The sequence below is a fragment of the Macaca thibetana genome, chromosome 1, assembly GCF_024542745.1.
Source record: "Macaca thibetana thibetana isolate TM-01 chromosome 1, ASM2454274v1, whole genome shotgun sequence".
Taxonomy (NCBI): domain Eukaryota; kingdom Metazoa; phylum Chordata; class Mammalia; order Primates; family Cercopithecidae; genus Macaca; species Macaca thibetana.
Window position 1 is genome coordinate 85,949,063 of NC_065578.1, and position 14,957 is coordinate 85,964,019.

General features: G+C 37.7%; 1 protein-coding gene and 1 long non-coding RNA gene across 8 annotated transcripts in view; one reads left to right on the forward strand and one right to left on the reverse strand.

The window, feature by feature from the left end:
• SH3GLB1 (SH3 domain containing GRB2 like, endophilin B1) overlaps positions 1 to 7,707 on the forward strand; it is a 44,815-nt gene extending 37,108 nt beyond the window's left edge. For all 5 annotated transcript variants that reach the window (XM_050774015.1, XM_050774094.1, XM_050774155.1 and 2 more), the window contains 2 exons: positions 1,723 to 1,951; positions 2,648 to 7,707. In XM_050774015.1, the coding sequence (XP_050629972.1) occupies positions 1,723 to 1,951; positions 2,648 to 2,755 (337 nt within the window). In that variant the 3' untranslated portion in view covers positions 2,756 to 7,707. The remainder of the gene's footprint in view (positions 1 to 1,722; positions 1,952 to 2,647) is intronic.
• Positions 1 to 14,957, reverse strand: part of LOC126945625 (uncharacterized) — a 72,161-nt gene that overhangs the window by 10,978 nt on the left and 46,226 nt on the right. The window contains exon 3 of one of the 3 annotated variants that reach the window (XR_007722514.1): positions 11,489 to 11,540. The exons of 1 other annotated variant lie outside the window; for it this stretch is intronic. This is a non-coding gene — a long non-coding RNA (uncharacterized LOC126945625). Of the gene's footprint in view, positions 1 to 11,488; positions 13,513 to 14,957 lie in introns of all 3 variants that reach the window. One more of the 3 variants, XR_007722508.1, reaches the window with a different exon arrangement.

Genomic DNA, 14,957 nt, shown 5'->3' on the forward strand with positions numbered 1-14,957 from the left:
AGCATATGTAAGGGGTTATTATAATATGGACATGAAGGTGTTGGTAGGCTCATAGACCCTGGTAGGCTTGTTGATGTGAGAGCACTTGAAAGAAAAAGGCGATGGTCAAAGAATGGGATAGTAGAAACTATTATTATTGGAAGGGTTGTGGTTACTGGAATTGGTAAGATCTAGATGTGACTGTGGGAATGGGTGGCTGAACTAGGATCAGGTATAAAGTCAATAGAAGAGTTCGAGGATCTAAGAGGCTAAAGTGTTGGAAGAACTGTCCATATGGATACTAAAGTCACCAAGAATTAAGATACAATGTCAAGTGAGCCAGGTGCTAAAATCTTCTAGAAATGAAAGTAGGGGAATGAGGCATCTTTAGGTGATTACAACAAGAGATACTGGGTATCTCTTTAAGTGATGGGAATGATACAATAGATGGAGAAAATATAATGTGGGAAGGAAAGATAATATGATAAAATACGATAATATGATAAAATATGATACTGTGGGAGGGAAAGATAATGTAGTATAACATGAAGTTGAAGGATTGGCCAGAATTGTTTACAGAAAAGAGTCTAAATAACAGTGATGAAGAACATAAGACTCCTCCATTGACCTCTAGGTTCAGTGATAAAAGAGGAGTATGGGAGATAAACACTAGCACAGGAGGATGAAGGGAAGGTTTAGAGAAGAGGTTAAGGATACAGGGAATTTTACTGATGCCTGAAATGATTTCCAGATGGTATAGTGGTCATGAAGAGAAAAAGGGGACTTTTCTAGTTTAATGAATTGATTAAAACTTAACAACGAATTTTCATAGATAATTTTTTAGCTTAGAAATGGTTGAATTAGAATGATGTCAGACCAGCTATTTTCTACTGTTTTCTATTTAGTATTATTGGGGAAACTAGCTTTAAAATAAACTGAAAATTCTAATTATCTTCAAATTATTTATGAGCACATTAATCACAAAAATCACTGATTTCTAATAGAAAATTTTTCTAAAAAATAGAAATGAACTTGTAAAATGTGTCCTATTCTACCATTGAGTCTTCGATTTCATTGAGATAATTAGCAGTCATATTATTTGAATGTCTACCTTCTCACTGTGTGTATGTCCTTAAGGGAATAGTATCATTTCATCGTTATGTCTTCTGCTTCTCATAGTCATGCTGAACATGTAGATACAAATAAATAATATTTACATATAAATGACAATAAATATTTTATTTGAATAGGAAAATATGAATGGACCAGTTTATGAAAAAAGGGTTTAGTTATTCAAATATTTCTCAAAGAATTAAGTTGAAAAAGCCTCATACTTGTAGTATCTAATATTTAAGTAGTTTTTCATCAATATTTTTATTTAATAATTCATAAAGAAAAAATTAAAACATTCTAATGGAAGCTTTTGGGCAGTGCTTTCAAAATAAACCATAATAAACCATCTATTTTTCCTGGGGAAAAAAAATACAGCCATTAATTTTAAGTTAATATTACAAGGACAGTTTTGAAACAAACTTTCAAGGATTTATATTTGAATACCACCTGAGTTGTCTCTAGTATAATTGGCCCAAGAGGGAAAAGGAAGATACACTCTGTCATTGTAGTAGTATCTGTAAATCTTTTCCAATGTGAAGTTTGGTAGAAAGTAAACAGCGCCACCAAGTGGTGGTATTAAGGAACTTTAGTCACTTGGAAATAGATAATTCACTGTTTTCTTTTCAACAGTTTTCCATCCAATTATCTTAGTAACAACAATCAGACTTCTGTGGCACCTGTACCATCAGTTTTACCAAATGCGATTGGTTCTTCCGCCATGGCTTCAACAAGTGGCCTAGTAATCACCTCTCCTTCCAACCTCAGTGACCTTAAGGAGTGTAGTGGCAGCAGAAAGGCCAGGGTTCTCTATGATTATGATGCAGCAAACAGTACTGAATTATCACTTCTGGCAGATGAGGTGAGTATTGTGGGTATGAGAAGGAAAATATATCAGGAATTGACATACCTTCTAATATTATAACAAAATGCAAATTCCTCATTAGTTATTTGGAAACAGTTTCATAGATTACAGATAGTTATATTAACATAAAATTTTAATTAATATTCTTTAATGTAATAGAATATCATAGAAATATTTAAAACTTTTAACTGCCAAATAACTTGAAGATGTATAAAACTCCCTCCAATAAAATCCTTTATCTAGGCCAGACATGGTGGCTTACACCTGTAATCTCAGCACTTTTGGAAGGCCAAGGCAGGGTGATCACTTGAGGCCAGGAGTTCGAGACCAGCCTGGGCAACATAGCGACACCTCATCTCTATAAAAAATATGAAAAATTAGCTGGGCATGGTGGTGTGCGCCTGTAGTCCCAGCTACTCAGGAGGCTAAGGTGGGAGGATCGTTTGAACACGGGAGGTCAAGGCTGCAGTGAGCCATGATCATGCTACTGCACTACAGCCTGGGCAACAGAATGAGACCCTGCCTCAAAAAAAATAGTAACAACAAGTAAATCCTTTGTTTTTCAGCACAATTGATGATAATGTTTAAAGTCCTTTTGGTGAATAATTTAAACAGATTAAATACAAATCTGATTGTTTTTCTACATGTTTATTTTTTAATGTAGTTAATGACTGGAAGTATTTTATTTTGCAGGTGATCACTGTGTTCAGTGTTGTTGGAATGGATTCAGACTGGCTGATGGGGGAAAGGGGAAACCAGAAGGGCAAGGTGCCAATTACCTACTTAGAACTGCTCAATTAAATAGGTGGACTATGGAAAGGTTACCCATCATGACATTGTATTTATATACAATTAACTCTAAATAAAGCAGGTTAAGTATCTTCCATGTTAATGTGTTAAGAGACTGAAAATAGCAGCCATCAGAAACCGGCCTTTCTGCCGATAAAGTTGCATGGTAAATATTTCATTACAGAATTCATGTTAGAGCTTTCATGCCAAGAATGTTTTCTTACAAAATTCTCTTTTTATTGAGGTTTCACTAATAAGCAGCTTCTACTTTTGAGCCTCAACTTAAAGCAGAACTGTTTTCTACTGGATTTTTCATTAACAGCAAGCTTTTTCTTTTATGTAAAATAAATCTATTGTGAATTGATATCAGTGACTCATTTATTAGGTATAATTAATAGCCAAAGAATAAAATTAGAATTTATTTTAAACTTTCGGTCTTAAAAAGAGCTGTAGGATATAAACCTCTTTTGTGAAAAGTAGAATTTTCTGAATACTTTCATAGACAAAAACGCAGTTATACTATGTTTACCTGGTTTTCCAGCAGAAATCAAATAATCAATACTATGTTTTGATGGGTTATTTTGAGAGTTGTTTGGTTTTTTAAACACTACAGAATGGTTTCTTTTAAATTTAAGAACAACTAGTTCTTGAAAAGCAATACCATATTTCTCAGATAAATTTGTTGTTAAGGTTCTAGAAAGTCTAGGACAAATTTACTTCATTAAACATAAAGTTTTTAAGATTATTCAATTGGCACAATTTAATGCATAATCGGGATTGGATCCATTAATAACATACTGTGGTAAAGAGAATTTGTTCTTATTGAACAACAAATTTGTATAAAAATATGGAATGATGCAACTACATTATAAATTGTATACGAACAAAATAAATTTTGGGTCACTCCGAGCTTACTATTAAAACATTGAAAACTTATTAATGAACACAGGCTATCTTGATGAGGATCTCTGGTTATGAAACACATACTAATGAAATTATTAGTGACACATTGGAAGCTAGAAAATTGCTGTTTGGGCCATTGCTATAAATCAGCAAATTGGCAGACTTTTCCCATGGTAAGATTTCTGTTCTCATTCATTCATTCAACAAACATTTGTTGAGGGCCAGATACTGTGCTGGTCAACTGGGGATATTATCCTGAACAATATGCACACAATTCTTGCCCCCGCAGAGCTTAAAGACCATTAAAGGATACAGAAACTTAAACAAGCAATTGTCCTATAATAGGATTAGTGTTGTGATGGGGAAGATACAGGGTACTGTATTTGGGAGTCACATAACTCCAATTTTGGGAGTGGGAGATGGTTTGGGGAAGAACTGGTCCAGATAAAGAGATGTGTAACCAAGACAGCATAGCACATTCTGTCAACTAAAGTAATTTACTCTAACTTAAGCATGAAGTACAGAAGTATAGTTCGTTTATTGAGGGAATGTTAAGCTATTAAAATGATACTTTTTGGTACTTTAAAAAAAATGAACACTTAAACACCATTTTAAAATTTTGTGTTAAGAGCTCCTAATAAGAGCTTGGTAAACATGTTGACAATTTAACTCACAGTCTCAACTTTAAAAGTAGTTGTTACCCTTTTATTTCTGTGTCATGAGACAAATTCTTCTGCAGCAGTGTTATAGTTGTACAAGATGTTTTGACTCACTCTGAATTGCCATATTCTTAAACCCTCAAAAGCTGCTCAAGCTGGTCAGTTTTCTATAAAACCAAGTAAATGAAATTTTCTCTCCCTTGAGAAAGGAAGTTCTGCAGCCTAGAGTACCATCTATTATGTTCTATAAGTCCAGATTTAGGCTTTGAAAGATCATACCAAAACTTCAGGTTGACTTAAACAGCAACTGTAAATTAGGTTTATGGGAAATATAGTAATACAGGGGAAAGAATATCGGTAATGGAGTGAAATGGTCCTGGGTTCAAATCCAGTCTTCCTCACATACTGTGCTTTTTAAGCTTCAACTCAGATGTGTAACTGCCTTTTCCTTACCAGTAAAATGAGGACAATAATTATGACACCCTAGAGTGGTTGTGAAGATTAAATAGCAAATGTTATCTTGTATTTCAGGTGCTTTTTAGGGAAAGTCTTGGCACATAGTAAACACATCCTGTAAATACCAGTTTTCCCTTCTTAGCCGCTGTGGCACTCTGACCTACCAAGTCTATAGGTCTTGCACATTGCTGTGTACCGGAGATACCTCTTTTACATCTGGGCTCTGTTTACTCTCTCTCAGTCCTATCCTCCACCCTCTTTAAATCAGACCCCAAGTTTAACCTTCCCACAGTCAGTATAAATCATTTTTCAGAACTTTCAGCTTTCCATCAAGTGAAAGTTGATTTTAATTACCCAGTAATGTACAGAAGCCCTCAATAATGTTAAGCTTCAAAGGCTTCTGGTACATTTGTCTACCACAGAACTACCACAATATGTGTGCTTGTTCTTAGGTTTATTGCTTTTTATTTTAATGGGGTTTGGTTGTTTGGGTTTTATTTTGGTTTTGGCTTAACGTCAAGTTTAGTTTTTACTCAAGTAAAGGCCTGTGAAGTTTCTTAGGCGTGGAAGAAAAAGCTTGGAAAGCCTATTAATTCATGGTGCAATTCAGAATTGTTTAAGTTCTATGCCACTGAGCTTAGTCTAAAAGTATAGTGACATGTAAAGCATGCACATATGAATGAAAAACTAAAATAATTGTAGGCTCTTCTACAAATGGAAAAAAAAGATTGGATTGTGTCTACCTTTTTCCTCAAAGTAATCTAACCTAAAAGGTCATGGTGTTAAAACTTTTTATGGTGCTAATCAGAAAAGTTCATGTTACAAGAAATCGGGTCTCAAAAATGGGAATGTGCCTCCTCACTCTGCGTCACATGGGAAATAAATCCTGAGGCCAGGATCACCAGTGGGGTAGAGCCATCTTCGTAGTCTCTTGGTATCCTCCCCCTGAACAAAGAACAAAGTGAGACTGGGAAGCTAGTGTTGGGAAAACATTTCTGTGGTAAATTGTGGAGTAGAGAAGACAATGGAGGGCAAGGCAAAAACCCACAGACTTGTTTACCGACAGAGGCCCCACTCACCTCCATGCTGACAGAATTCCGGAAAAATTCCTTCCCTATATCCCAAACACCTGAAATTTTGAAATATTGCCCTACTATATAGCACTTTAAGCCTCGATGAGGTGCCGTAATGGAGAGATAGCTTCATAGCTTAGCCTATAGCCAACTTTACCTCAGGACCTCTGGATAAGATGAAGTGGCTTTTACCTCATGTGAGTCTCAAATGCTGGAGAGGGAGTTCCACAACCACCCATGCCTTTTCTCCCATATTATGCTCATTAGAAAGTCTACTCAGGGCTGGGTGCAGTGGTTCATGCCTGTAATCCCAGCACTTTGGAGGCTGAGGCGAGTGGATCACCTGAGGTCAGGAGTTCGAGACCAGCCTGGCCAACCTGGGGAAACCCTGTCTCTACTAAAAATACAAAAATTAGCCAGGCGTGGTGGCATGCACCTGTAATTCCAGCTACTCGGGAGGCTGAAGCAGGAGAATCATTCGAACCCCAGAGGCAGAGGCTGCAGTGAGCCAAGATTGTGCCACTGTACTCCAACCTGGGTGATAGAGTAAGACTCTGTCTCAAGGAAAAACTAAAAAGAAAAAAAGTCTACTCAATAGAGCAGTGATTCGCAAAGTGCGAGACCCCGGACCGGCACTATTGGCATCTCCTGGAGACTTGTTTAAAATGCTAATTATTATTTTCAAGAACTTTCTACCTTCATTTGTACTTTTTTGTTTTCAAGGGCTCATAGAATTAGTCTTCCATGTGACAGCTTTTTAAATATTTTAAGACAAAAACTGAGTCTTCTAATCTTAATTGTGTTCTAGCAGTAGTCATTGTAATTATAGTTATTTTTATAATTTATTTTTTAGTGTATATCTATCACTCTGGAATGTAGGTTCCCTGAGATAAAAACTATAATTCTTTTTATGCCAGTTACATTCCCAACTCTTAGCACAAGACCTAGGACATAGTATGAACTCAATAAATATTTGTTGAATGAAAGAAAAATGCAAATTTTTAAGCCTTTTCAGAGACCTACTGAATCAAACTCTGAGAGTGGAGCCCAGCAATCTGTTGTAAAACCTATTTGAGTAATACTGTTGCACTCTAAAGCTTGAGAACCACTGCAATAGAACTAAGAGAACATGCATTTCACCTTTAGGCCTATTCTCTGACATCACTTGAAAAATCCGCTCTGCCTTCTGTAACCGTTACCAACAACATTGTCCTGTCCATGTAGGGGAAACTTCTGGGCTATATTACAAGTGGGTATGAAGGTATAAGGATATACACAGTGGGAAGTATTGCTTAGAATGCCAGTACTTGTTTGCTGTGGAAGGTTTCTAGGAATGGATTGCTTAATCTAAGCACTACCACCGTCCACGTTTTCACTTAACACAGTGCCTTTTAATTGGTGACTAACATCAAAACACCTTAACAAACTGTTAAAACAGTATCAGAAACCACGTGTACATCCCTGTGCCTCTTAGATTGCTAAGTTCTGCTCTCGTTCTTACTTCAAAGGACACTTTTTAAAGAATTGTTAATGCTTTTTTATAATACAAGTCATAGCCATGTTGGCAAAAAGAAGAAAGATTTGGTGAGAAAGAAAAATCACTGAAAATTCCATCATCCAGGGAGAACCACTGTTATTTAAGTATATGGCCTTCCAGACTTTTCTGTGCATTTATAGATTTTAATGGGATCAAAGTGTACATACTGTTTTGTAACTTTTTTTCACTCAACAATACCATGACTGTCTTGCTGTATCAAGTATATTTCTACATCTCTTAATGGCTGCATGATATTCCATCGTATGTGCCACATTTTATTAAACTACTGTTGAATTTTTAGGTTTTCAACTTTCATTAATAAAGTGCTTTAAAGAACATTGTCTTGATAAATCTCGTATGTGTTCATATTTTCTGAAGATAAATACTTTGAAGTGGAATTGCTAGTGAAGAGGGTATGCCAGTTTTTAAAAGCTTTTGTTACTGCCATGTTGCCCCCTAGAAAACTTTAAGCAATTTATACTTTTATCAGCAGTATATGAGAGAATACGGTTTCTTTTGGAGGGCTTCCAACTAGAATGTTCTTGGAGTCTTTGGTTTAAAAATAAAGGGTAAGAGGGAGATTAAAAGATCCTGCAAAATTAAAAGACGTCTTAAATTTTTCTTAAATTATGATATTTACTGTTCTTCTCTCATTATCATATATTTTGTGTTACTTTGGAAATGTTTGTAGTACTAGTTGCCTCTTGCTTTTATTCAGTCTCCTGGAAGCATTATTACCTTTCTGATGCTTGCAGAGACAGTAGAATAATAATCTTAAGTAGACTTGAATCTTGAAGTATCTTTAATGCAGGTTTACTGTTTATGGATTTAGGGAATGTAGCCCTAGTGGGGAAAGTAGGATTTTGGAAGGTAGGCAGAACAGTGGCTCTCCCACTTGTTTGCCTGGCCTTTTGTGAGTCATTAAACCTCTCCCACTTTGAGCCTGCTTACTCATCTCTAGAATGAGGATAATATAAACCTACCTTGTAGCATTGAAAGGATTAACCACTCGTGGCTGGCACCTAGTGGATGATAATATAGCTTACTAGGATTTATAGATAAGTATGTTAGAGCAGTTGCTATTGTCAACCTCTGGAGTAAATATCACTGCCATTGCCAAAGAAAATCTTCCTTGAAAGCTGTCACAGTGAATGGGCATTGTCTTGTATGTCCTTATACCTACACAATCCTCATTCTTAGGGAATCCGGCTCATTTTTTCCAGTCAGGTATTCAAGTAATCTAACCGATAAAACTCTCAGACAAGATGTATAGTGGAAGATTTCAACATTACCATGCTTAACAACAGTATACGAAAGTGGTAATCACAGTCTTTTTAAGTGGTGAGCCTTGCCAAACTGCCCCTTCTGATACTCCCCCACCCTTGGCCCACAGTTGATCTTAGTGCTTCCGGGGGCTGTACCTCTACGTGGGAGCCTGACACAGGACAGGCGACTCAGCTCAGTAACGGTATTATTAATTAGCTAAGTCTCAGTCGCATCTCCAGGACTGGAGATCACAGAATTGATTCATCTATAGTGAGGGAAATTTATTTAAAGAAGTATCTGAATTATAAAAGTTGCTTAGCATTATTCAAAAAGATAGATGGACCAGGGTTGAACTGCAGTAATCATAGCAAAACCCCAGGGACCAACCCATTTTAATACTTGGATGAACCATAATACATTTAAATTAACATCTGTTTGTTGATTATAACTCAAACTACTCAACCAATAAAGAATTAGTAGTAAGATAACTTAAGGGGGTTGTCAGTAAGGAAGGCTATACAGGAGGCTTCAGGCTTACGAAACAAGATGTACAACTAATTGGAGGTGAGAAGAGATGGACTACCATTATAAACAACTTTTCAGAGTCTGATGCACCAGGGTTTGGGACACATGTTTCTGCTTAGTCTCATGTTCTAGTAAAGTTCTCTGAAGCTTGACCTGTAGTAGGCAGTTCCCGACAACCAGGCATTTTGACACCTGCTTGCCTTTTCTATATAGTTTATTGTGTTCAGCTTCACCTGAAGATCCTCATTTGTCAAGAATAAACTCAAACACTCATTCCTCTATGAAGAGATTCTGGATTCTGCAGGCAGAATTGCATACACACACACAACTATGACATGCATTGCCTTGGATCACAATTACTTGCCAACTTAGTTCCAGAACAGGATTTTGTGTCCCCTGACTCCTAGCACACCTAAAGCTGAGTTTTGGCAAGCCCATAGCTTGCTTACAGCGTTGTGTTTACAAAAAAATCAATGATTCAGATTTGGTGCTATTATGTGTATTTGCCCTAAGAAACATTGGCTCTTTCGGACATCAGTATTACAGAAAGCACATATCTACTTTGCTTGGAGAGTAATCCCCACAATCTATATGGTTATTACCTCATTGGCTCTGGTTAATTCTACAGTGCTCATCACTGACTCGTACTTTGCAAAACAATAATTTGTTACAGCTTGGACTTTTGCTGGCCACATCTATACTTCAGATTTAGGGTCAGTCACCTCAAGGTTGGATTGGGGTATTTCCATTGTTGAGCTTTTCTATATAGATGTCTTCTGTAAAATGGACTAAACTGCCTTCCTTTCTCCTTTTCTTGCCTCTTTTCCACCTTGCCTTTTTCCCATTTCTATACATTCTCCCTCTCCCTTCTTTCAAAAAATTTACATGAGAAAATGTATAATAGAAGATCTTGCTCAATTGATATTTGTGAATGACAACTCTGACCCAGATTTCTGAGAACCAAAGAAGGATGTATGATCCGGCTTCAGATTGACTGTTCGCATATAGAAACACGCTGGTTGCTCAGGAGACAGCTACTCATAAAGAAGCACTCATCAAGAGAGCACTGAGACACCAACACCAAAGCAGAGTTAAGAGGCCAGAGTGCTGGCACTGATTCATGGATTGAATCTTATGTGGCTGCTGCATTGAAGTTTTCATCAAACTGAGAGTATAAATAGGCACAAAATTACTCACATTGACGCCCGGAAACACAATGTCGCTGAGGCTTGGCCTGTCAGATCATCAGCAAGTGGAGGATTCCCCTCCCCTGCGTATGTTTTAGAATCTCCAGAGACACATCCACAAGTCAATCCTCTTCTTTCTATTTGCTAGTAAAGAGGGGCCTTCTATCCCAGCTCATACTCCTAACCTAATTGCCTCAAAAACTTTCTGCGGTCACTGCCAGTGAATCAGGTTTAGTTGGTAAAATTGGAAGGTCACCACTGGCATCTGATAGAGCATTCTACAGAAGTGGGTATGGAATGCTGTTTTAATTCATATAGTTTAACTGGAGGCAATAAGGTTGCTCATCAAGATTCAAAATCTTACCTCAGTTACATGTCAAGAGTTTTCCTCACTGATACAACAGGGGCCCACTGCCTAGGCAACCACGCGATGACAAGTATGTTACCCAGACGTGCTTCTTGCTGACTTCTAACCCGCCCCCTTCTTCAATGCTACCTATAGCCCACAGTGCTTGGCTCGCTGCTGCCTCAAACAGAAAGTCAGAGCTCTGTGGCATGAGAGCCATTTCTTCCCTATTAACGCTCAATTGCAGACTTCCCAGAAAGCACAGCTCTCTTAAGGGCAAGGGCTCTTTAAATTTACACACACAGAGCCAATTCTCCCAGGAGAAAGCCCTCACCAGATTGTGTGGTGAAGATAAATTCCACTGCTGGACACTTTGCAGTCCCGGAACCAAGGCTCCCCTTTGTCCCATAGCTCCCCTTGGTGTCAGGGAGCTGCTCACCTGCCTATTTCTACCTTCATGATAAAGTCCCTTTTAAGGGCTGTGTTACTTTATCCCACACTCTGGCATTGATTGGTACCATCTCATGACATCTATATGCTTTAATATATTTGGAGCCCAGTGTTAGGAGTAATAGAGTCCTACTCTATTCCTAAGCTATAAAATGTTACTATTACTATTCTGCCCAGAATGTTTTATTGCAAAACCACCTAGCACAGAAATTGACTATAGACTTTGGAATCAAAGAAGCAAATTTTCAAATCTCAACTCTACCATCTTATTAGCTGTGTGTTCAGTAAGTGATACAACCTTAACCTGTTTCTTCATCTGCAAAATACAGATTAAAATGCTTACCTCCTGGGTTTGTAGTAAACAGTACTTCTCAGACCAGCAGCATCAGCATCACCTAGAAATTTATTGGACATGCACTCTCAGGCAGCTACTGATACAGAAACCCTAAGGATGGGGCAAAGCAATTTGTGTTTTAACAAGCCCTCTTGTGATTTGATGCATGCAAAGTTGGTGAAACACCAGTTGCGAGGATTAAAAGAAATAAAGCACATAAGGGCTAGACTCAGTAACTGGCATATAGTAAATACTTAACAATTTCTAACTATTATTATTGTCACTATTAGAATTTCTAAAGTAATGAATGAACTACACACTTTTCGGGCAAAGTTTCATATATATTTCTCATAACAAAGCTTTTCATAGACGTTTGGCAGCTGAAGGCTGGAGGCTAAGATCTCAAGAATATGGAGTACAAATCCTTATACTTTAACCAATCATGTAGAAAATGAGTTTAAATTCTTTTCACCAAAAAGTAACTGAAATCTATATAGAAAGTCACTGTGCCTTTGCAAAAAAAAAAAAAAAAAAAAAAAAAAACACAGTACTTGGAGAAAGGGTCAAGATTTTTCTCAGAAAACAGTCAGGGTCTGCTTCTACACATAGAAAAATGGGACAATTGAAGCTTCAATAATGGAGCTGCCAGCCCCATTATTGCCACAACTATTGCCACATCATAGAATATCACCATGATCATATTCACCCGAAGTTTTTCAAAGCATATGCTTCCAATTGCATTGTGTGACTATAAAACAATTTCTATCATACTCTCAATAAAATGACCAGCTTCATTTCATGTAACTTCCTGATGAATGCCTCAAGATAAATTTGTTTTATAATAACCCTAGGAAACTAAATGAATTTACCTTCTACCCAGGCTGTTTGAATGTAAATCAATTACATGTCACAGAAGACTGAAATGATTGTGGTTTTAGAATCGTCCATAAGCCATTCTTTCTGAGAGCATTTACCCAGCAAGTCCAGTAGAAATTAAATTTGTGGTTGTGTACCTTCAGGCAAATTATTCACTTAATTTCTCAGCCCCACAGATTTTTGTATCTGTAAAATAAAAGGATTGAACCAGATGATCTCTAAGATCCATCCAGCTCTTGCATTGTACCATGTTCTAAACAAGCCAAAGTTGTTCATGTTTTAATTAACTGTGAATTAACTTGAACAGCATGCACAGTTCTACTGGCAGCTCGTTGATGGGGTTGTTTTCTTTATATTTTAGAGTATAAAGCTCTTCAGTCTGAACTTTCTAGAAAAGGCTGAATAACACTTTGTGAGAAACTTTTTAGAAATCCCTCTCTACCTGGGCTGACTTAGACCTCAAAAGGACGAACTTTGTGCTCAGACATTCTAGTGGATTCTAATGAGTATATATGAACAGTGGCACTCACGGTCTTAGGCATCATTGGGCTTTCACATCCCCTTGGAAAAAGTTGCTAACACTTACTGAGCACTTTATGTGCTTTACCTTCTTGAAACCTGTCAAGAAAGTATATTTTCCCCATTCTACAGACAAGAAAACAAAATTTAGAGAGCCGCACAGCTAGAGAAATGGCAAAGAAGTCTCATTGCTTGCCTTCCCAACTCCAAAGCCCAAGCTCTTAATCAGTGTGGAACACAGACACCTATTTTTGGAGTGTGCCGCCTAAATATGGTCAATGGCCCATTATTTTCTGCACTCTTCCCAGGTTAGTAACTTTCCTTGGGGCAGAAAAAGTATTGCTCTTAACATAAAGTAGCTATAAACTGCTGCTTAACCAACTAAAGAAACCTACAAAGGTTGTCAAGCCAAGCAGGGAGCTGCCAGTCCCATCACTGCCACAGCTGAAAGTGCAGAGAAATCAGTGTTGGTTTAAGTCAGAGCTGCTCAAAATGCAGGCCCCAGAATCTGTCAGGGGTGGACTCTGCCGTCCTGTGGTTCAATAAGCTCTCCAGGTGATTCTGATGCACATGTTTGAGAGTCACTTGTTTACATATAGCAGAGAAGCCACCTGTCTCTCACCTCAAAGCTGACTCACCTGCAGAAACAATGAAAGAGGGTAATGACAGGCCCCCCCAAAATTACTCCAAGCTATCAAATTTAACTAAAACGTAATATCATTTAACTGACTCTATGCAATAAATAGAGCATTCATTAATGAGTAATTTGGTAAGCACATGAGCATGCTCAGGATATAATTTTTCCAGGAACAGGGAAAAGAGCCCATGGATTGGAAGTTTATTTTGAAATTCAGCTGTAAGGGAATATGTTCTACGTATCTTTCTTTTATCAAGGTAAGAAAGTGATATAATTTTATTGTTTCTTTCTAGCCAGTGTCTCAGTTTCCACTGAGGAGTTTATATACCCTATTCGGCAGGACAAGAGCACATTATTTTAAAAAATAGATGCCAATCATTGGCATTTACCACATGCCAGTCACTGTGTGGGGTGATTTACACATTCTCTAATTTCATTCTTGCAACAATGCTATGAGGTAGAGATTGTCCTTCCTCTGCAGATGAGAAAACCAAAGTTTAGATAGAGACATTAAGCGTAAATCTGCTGAGCTCATTTCAAGGCTCCTCAGTCTCTAGAGAAAATAGATTTCCTGAGTTACATCTCCCTTTTCTTTTTTCTCTTGATACTAATGCATCATTCCTTTACCCCAAGACTGTCAGGCACAGGAAGCCAGCACTCTAGACCTCCCTTCATGGCCCATTCCCACTTTTCCTTTGACTCCCAGCATGATGCCCACTCTAGCTAATTTTAAGACCATTTTCTGCAAACTTGAGCTCCCCAACACCCAGATAGCTGAGCTAGGTGGGCTGCTGAGACTAAAGGATCTATGGGGCCTGGGGAAAAAGAATGCCCTGGAGGGAAAAGAAGAAGGGCAGTAGGTAGCAGAAGGCATGGCTTGGATGGGGGAATTGTGTCAACAGTGATACTGACCATGAACACACTGAACAACCAGCAAAGAGAATGGCTGATAATATGACTGTTCAATGGAGGAACTAAGGAAAATATGGTCATATTTGTAAATAGTTTATCAATTTTGTTTCACTGCCATACAGCACAACAACTAGGGTGCATATTATTAAATGAGTTGGATTAACTTTCTGGGTTTGGATTATTTTGCTGGAATAGTGACTTCTTTATTACTGTGACAATGCTATACTATAGAGTTTACTGAACACACAGCACAACTATCTGTTCACTACTTCAGAATTGGAGAGATCACTGGTCATATCTATATTTCCCTAATTTGGAGAACACATATCCACCAATGGTGCATACATTCCAATGCAAAATGCAAAAACAATGAGTTTGGTAATAAACCCAGAAACTTGTTAAGCTCTTATCAGCCATGTGTCTATATTAAAAACCACCTGGCTGCAGTTGAAAGATAACCTTCTATTTTCAGTCATTCGCTATATTTGCGGTAGCTTCACATCACTGATCACAGGGACTACAGTAATGGGCAGG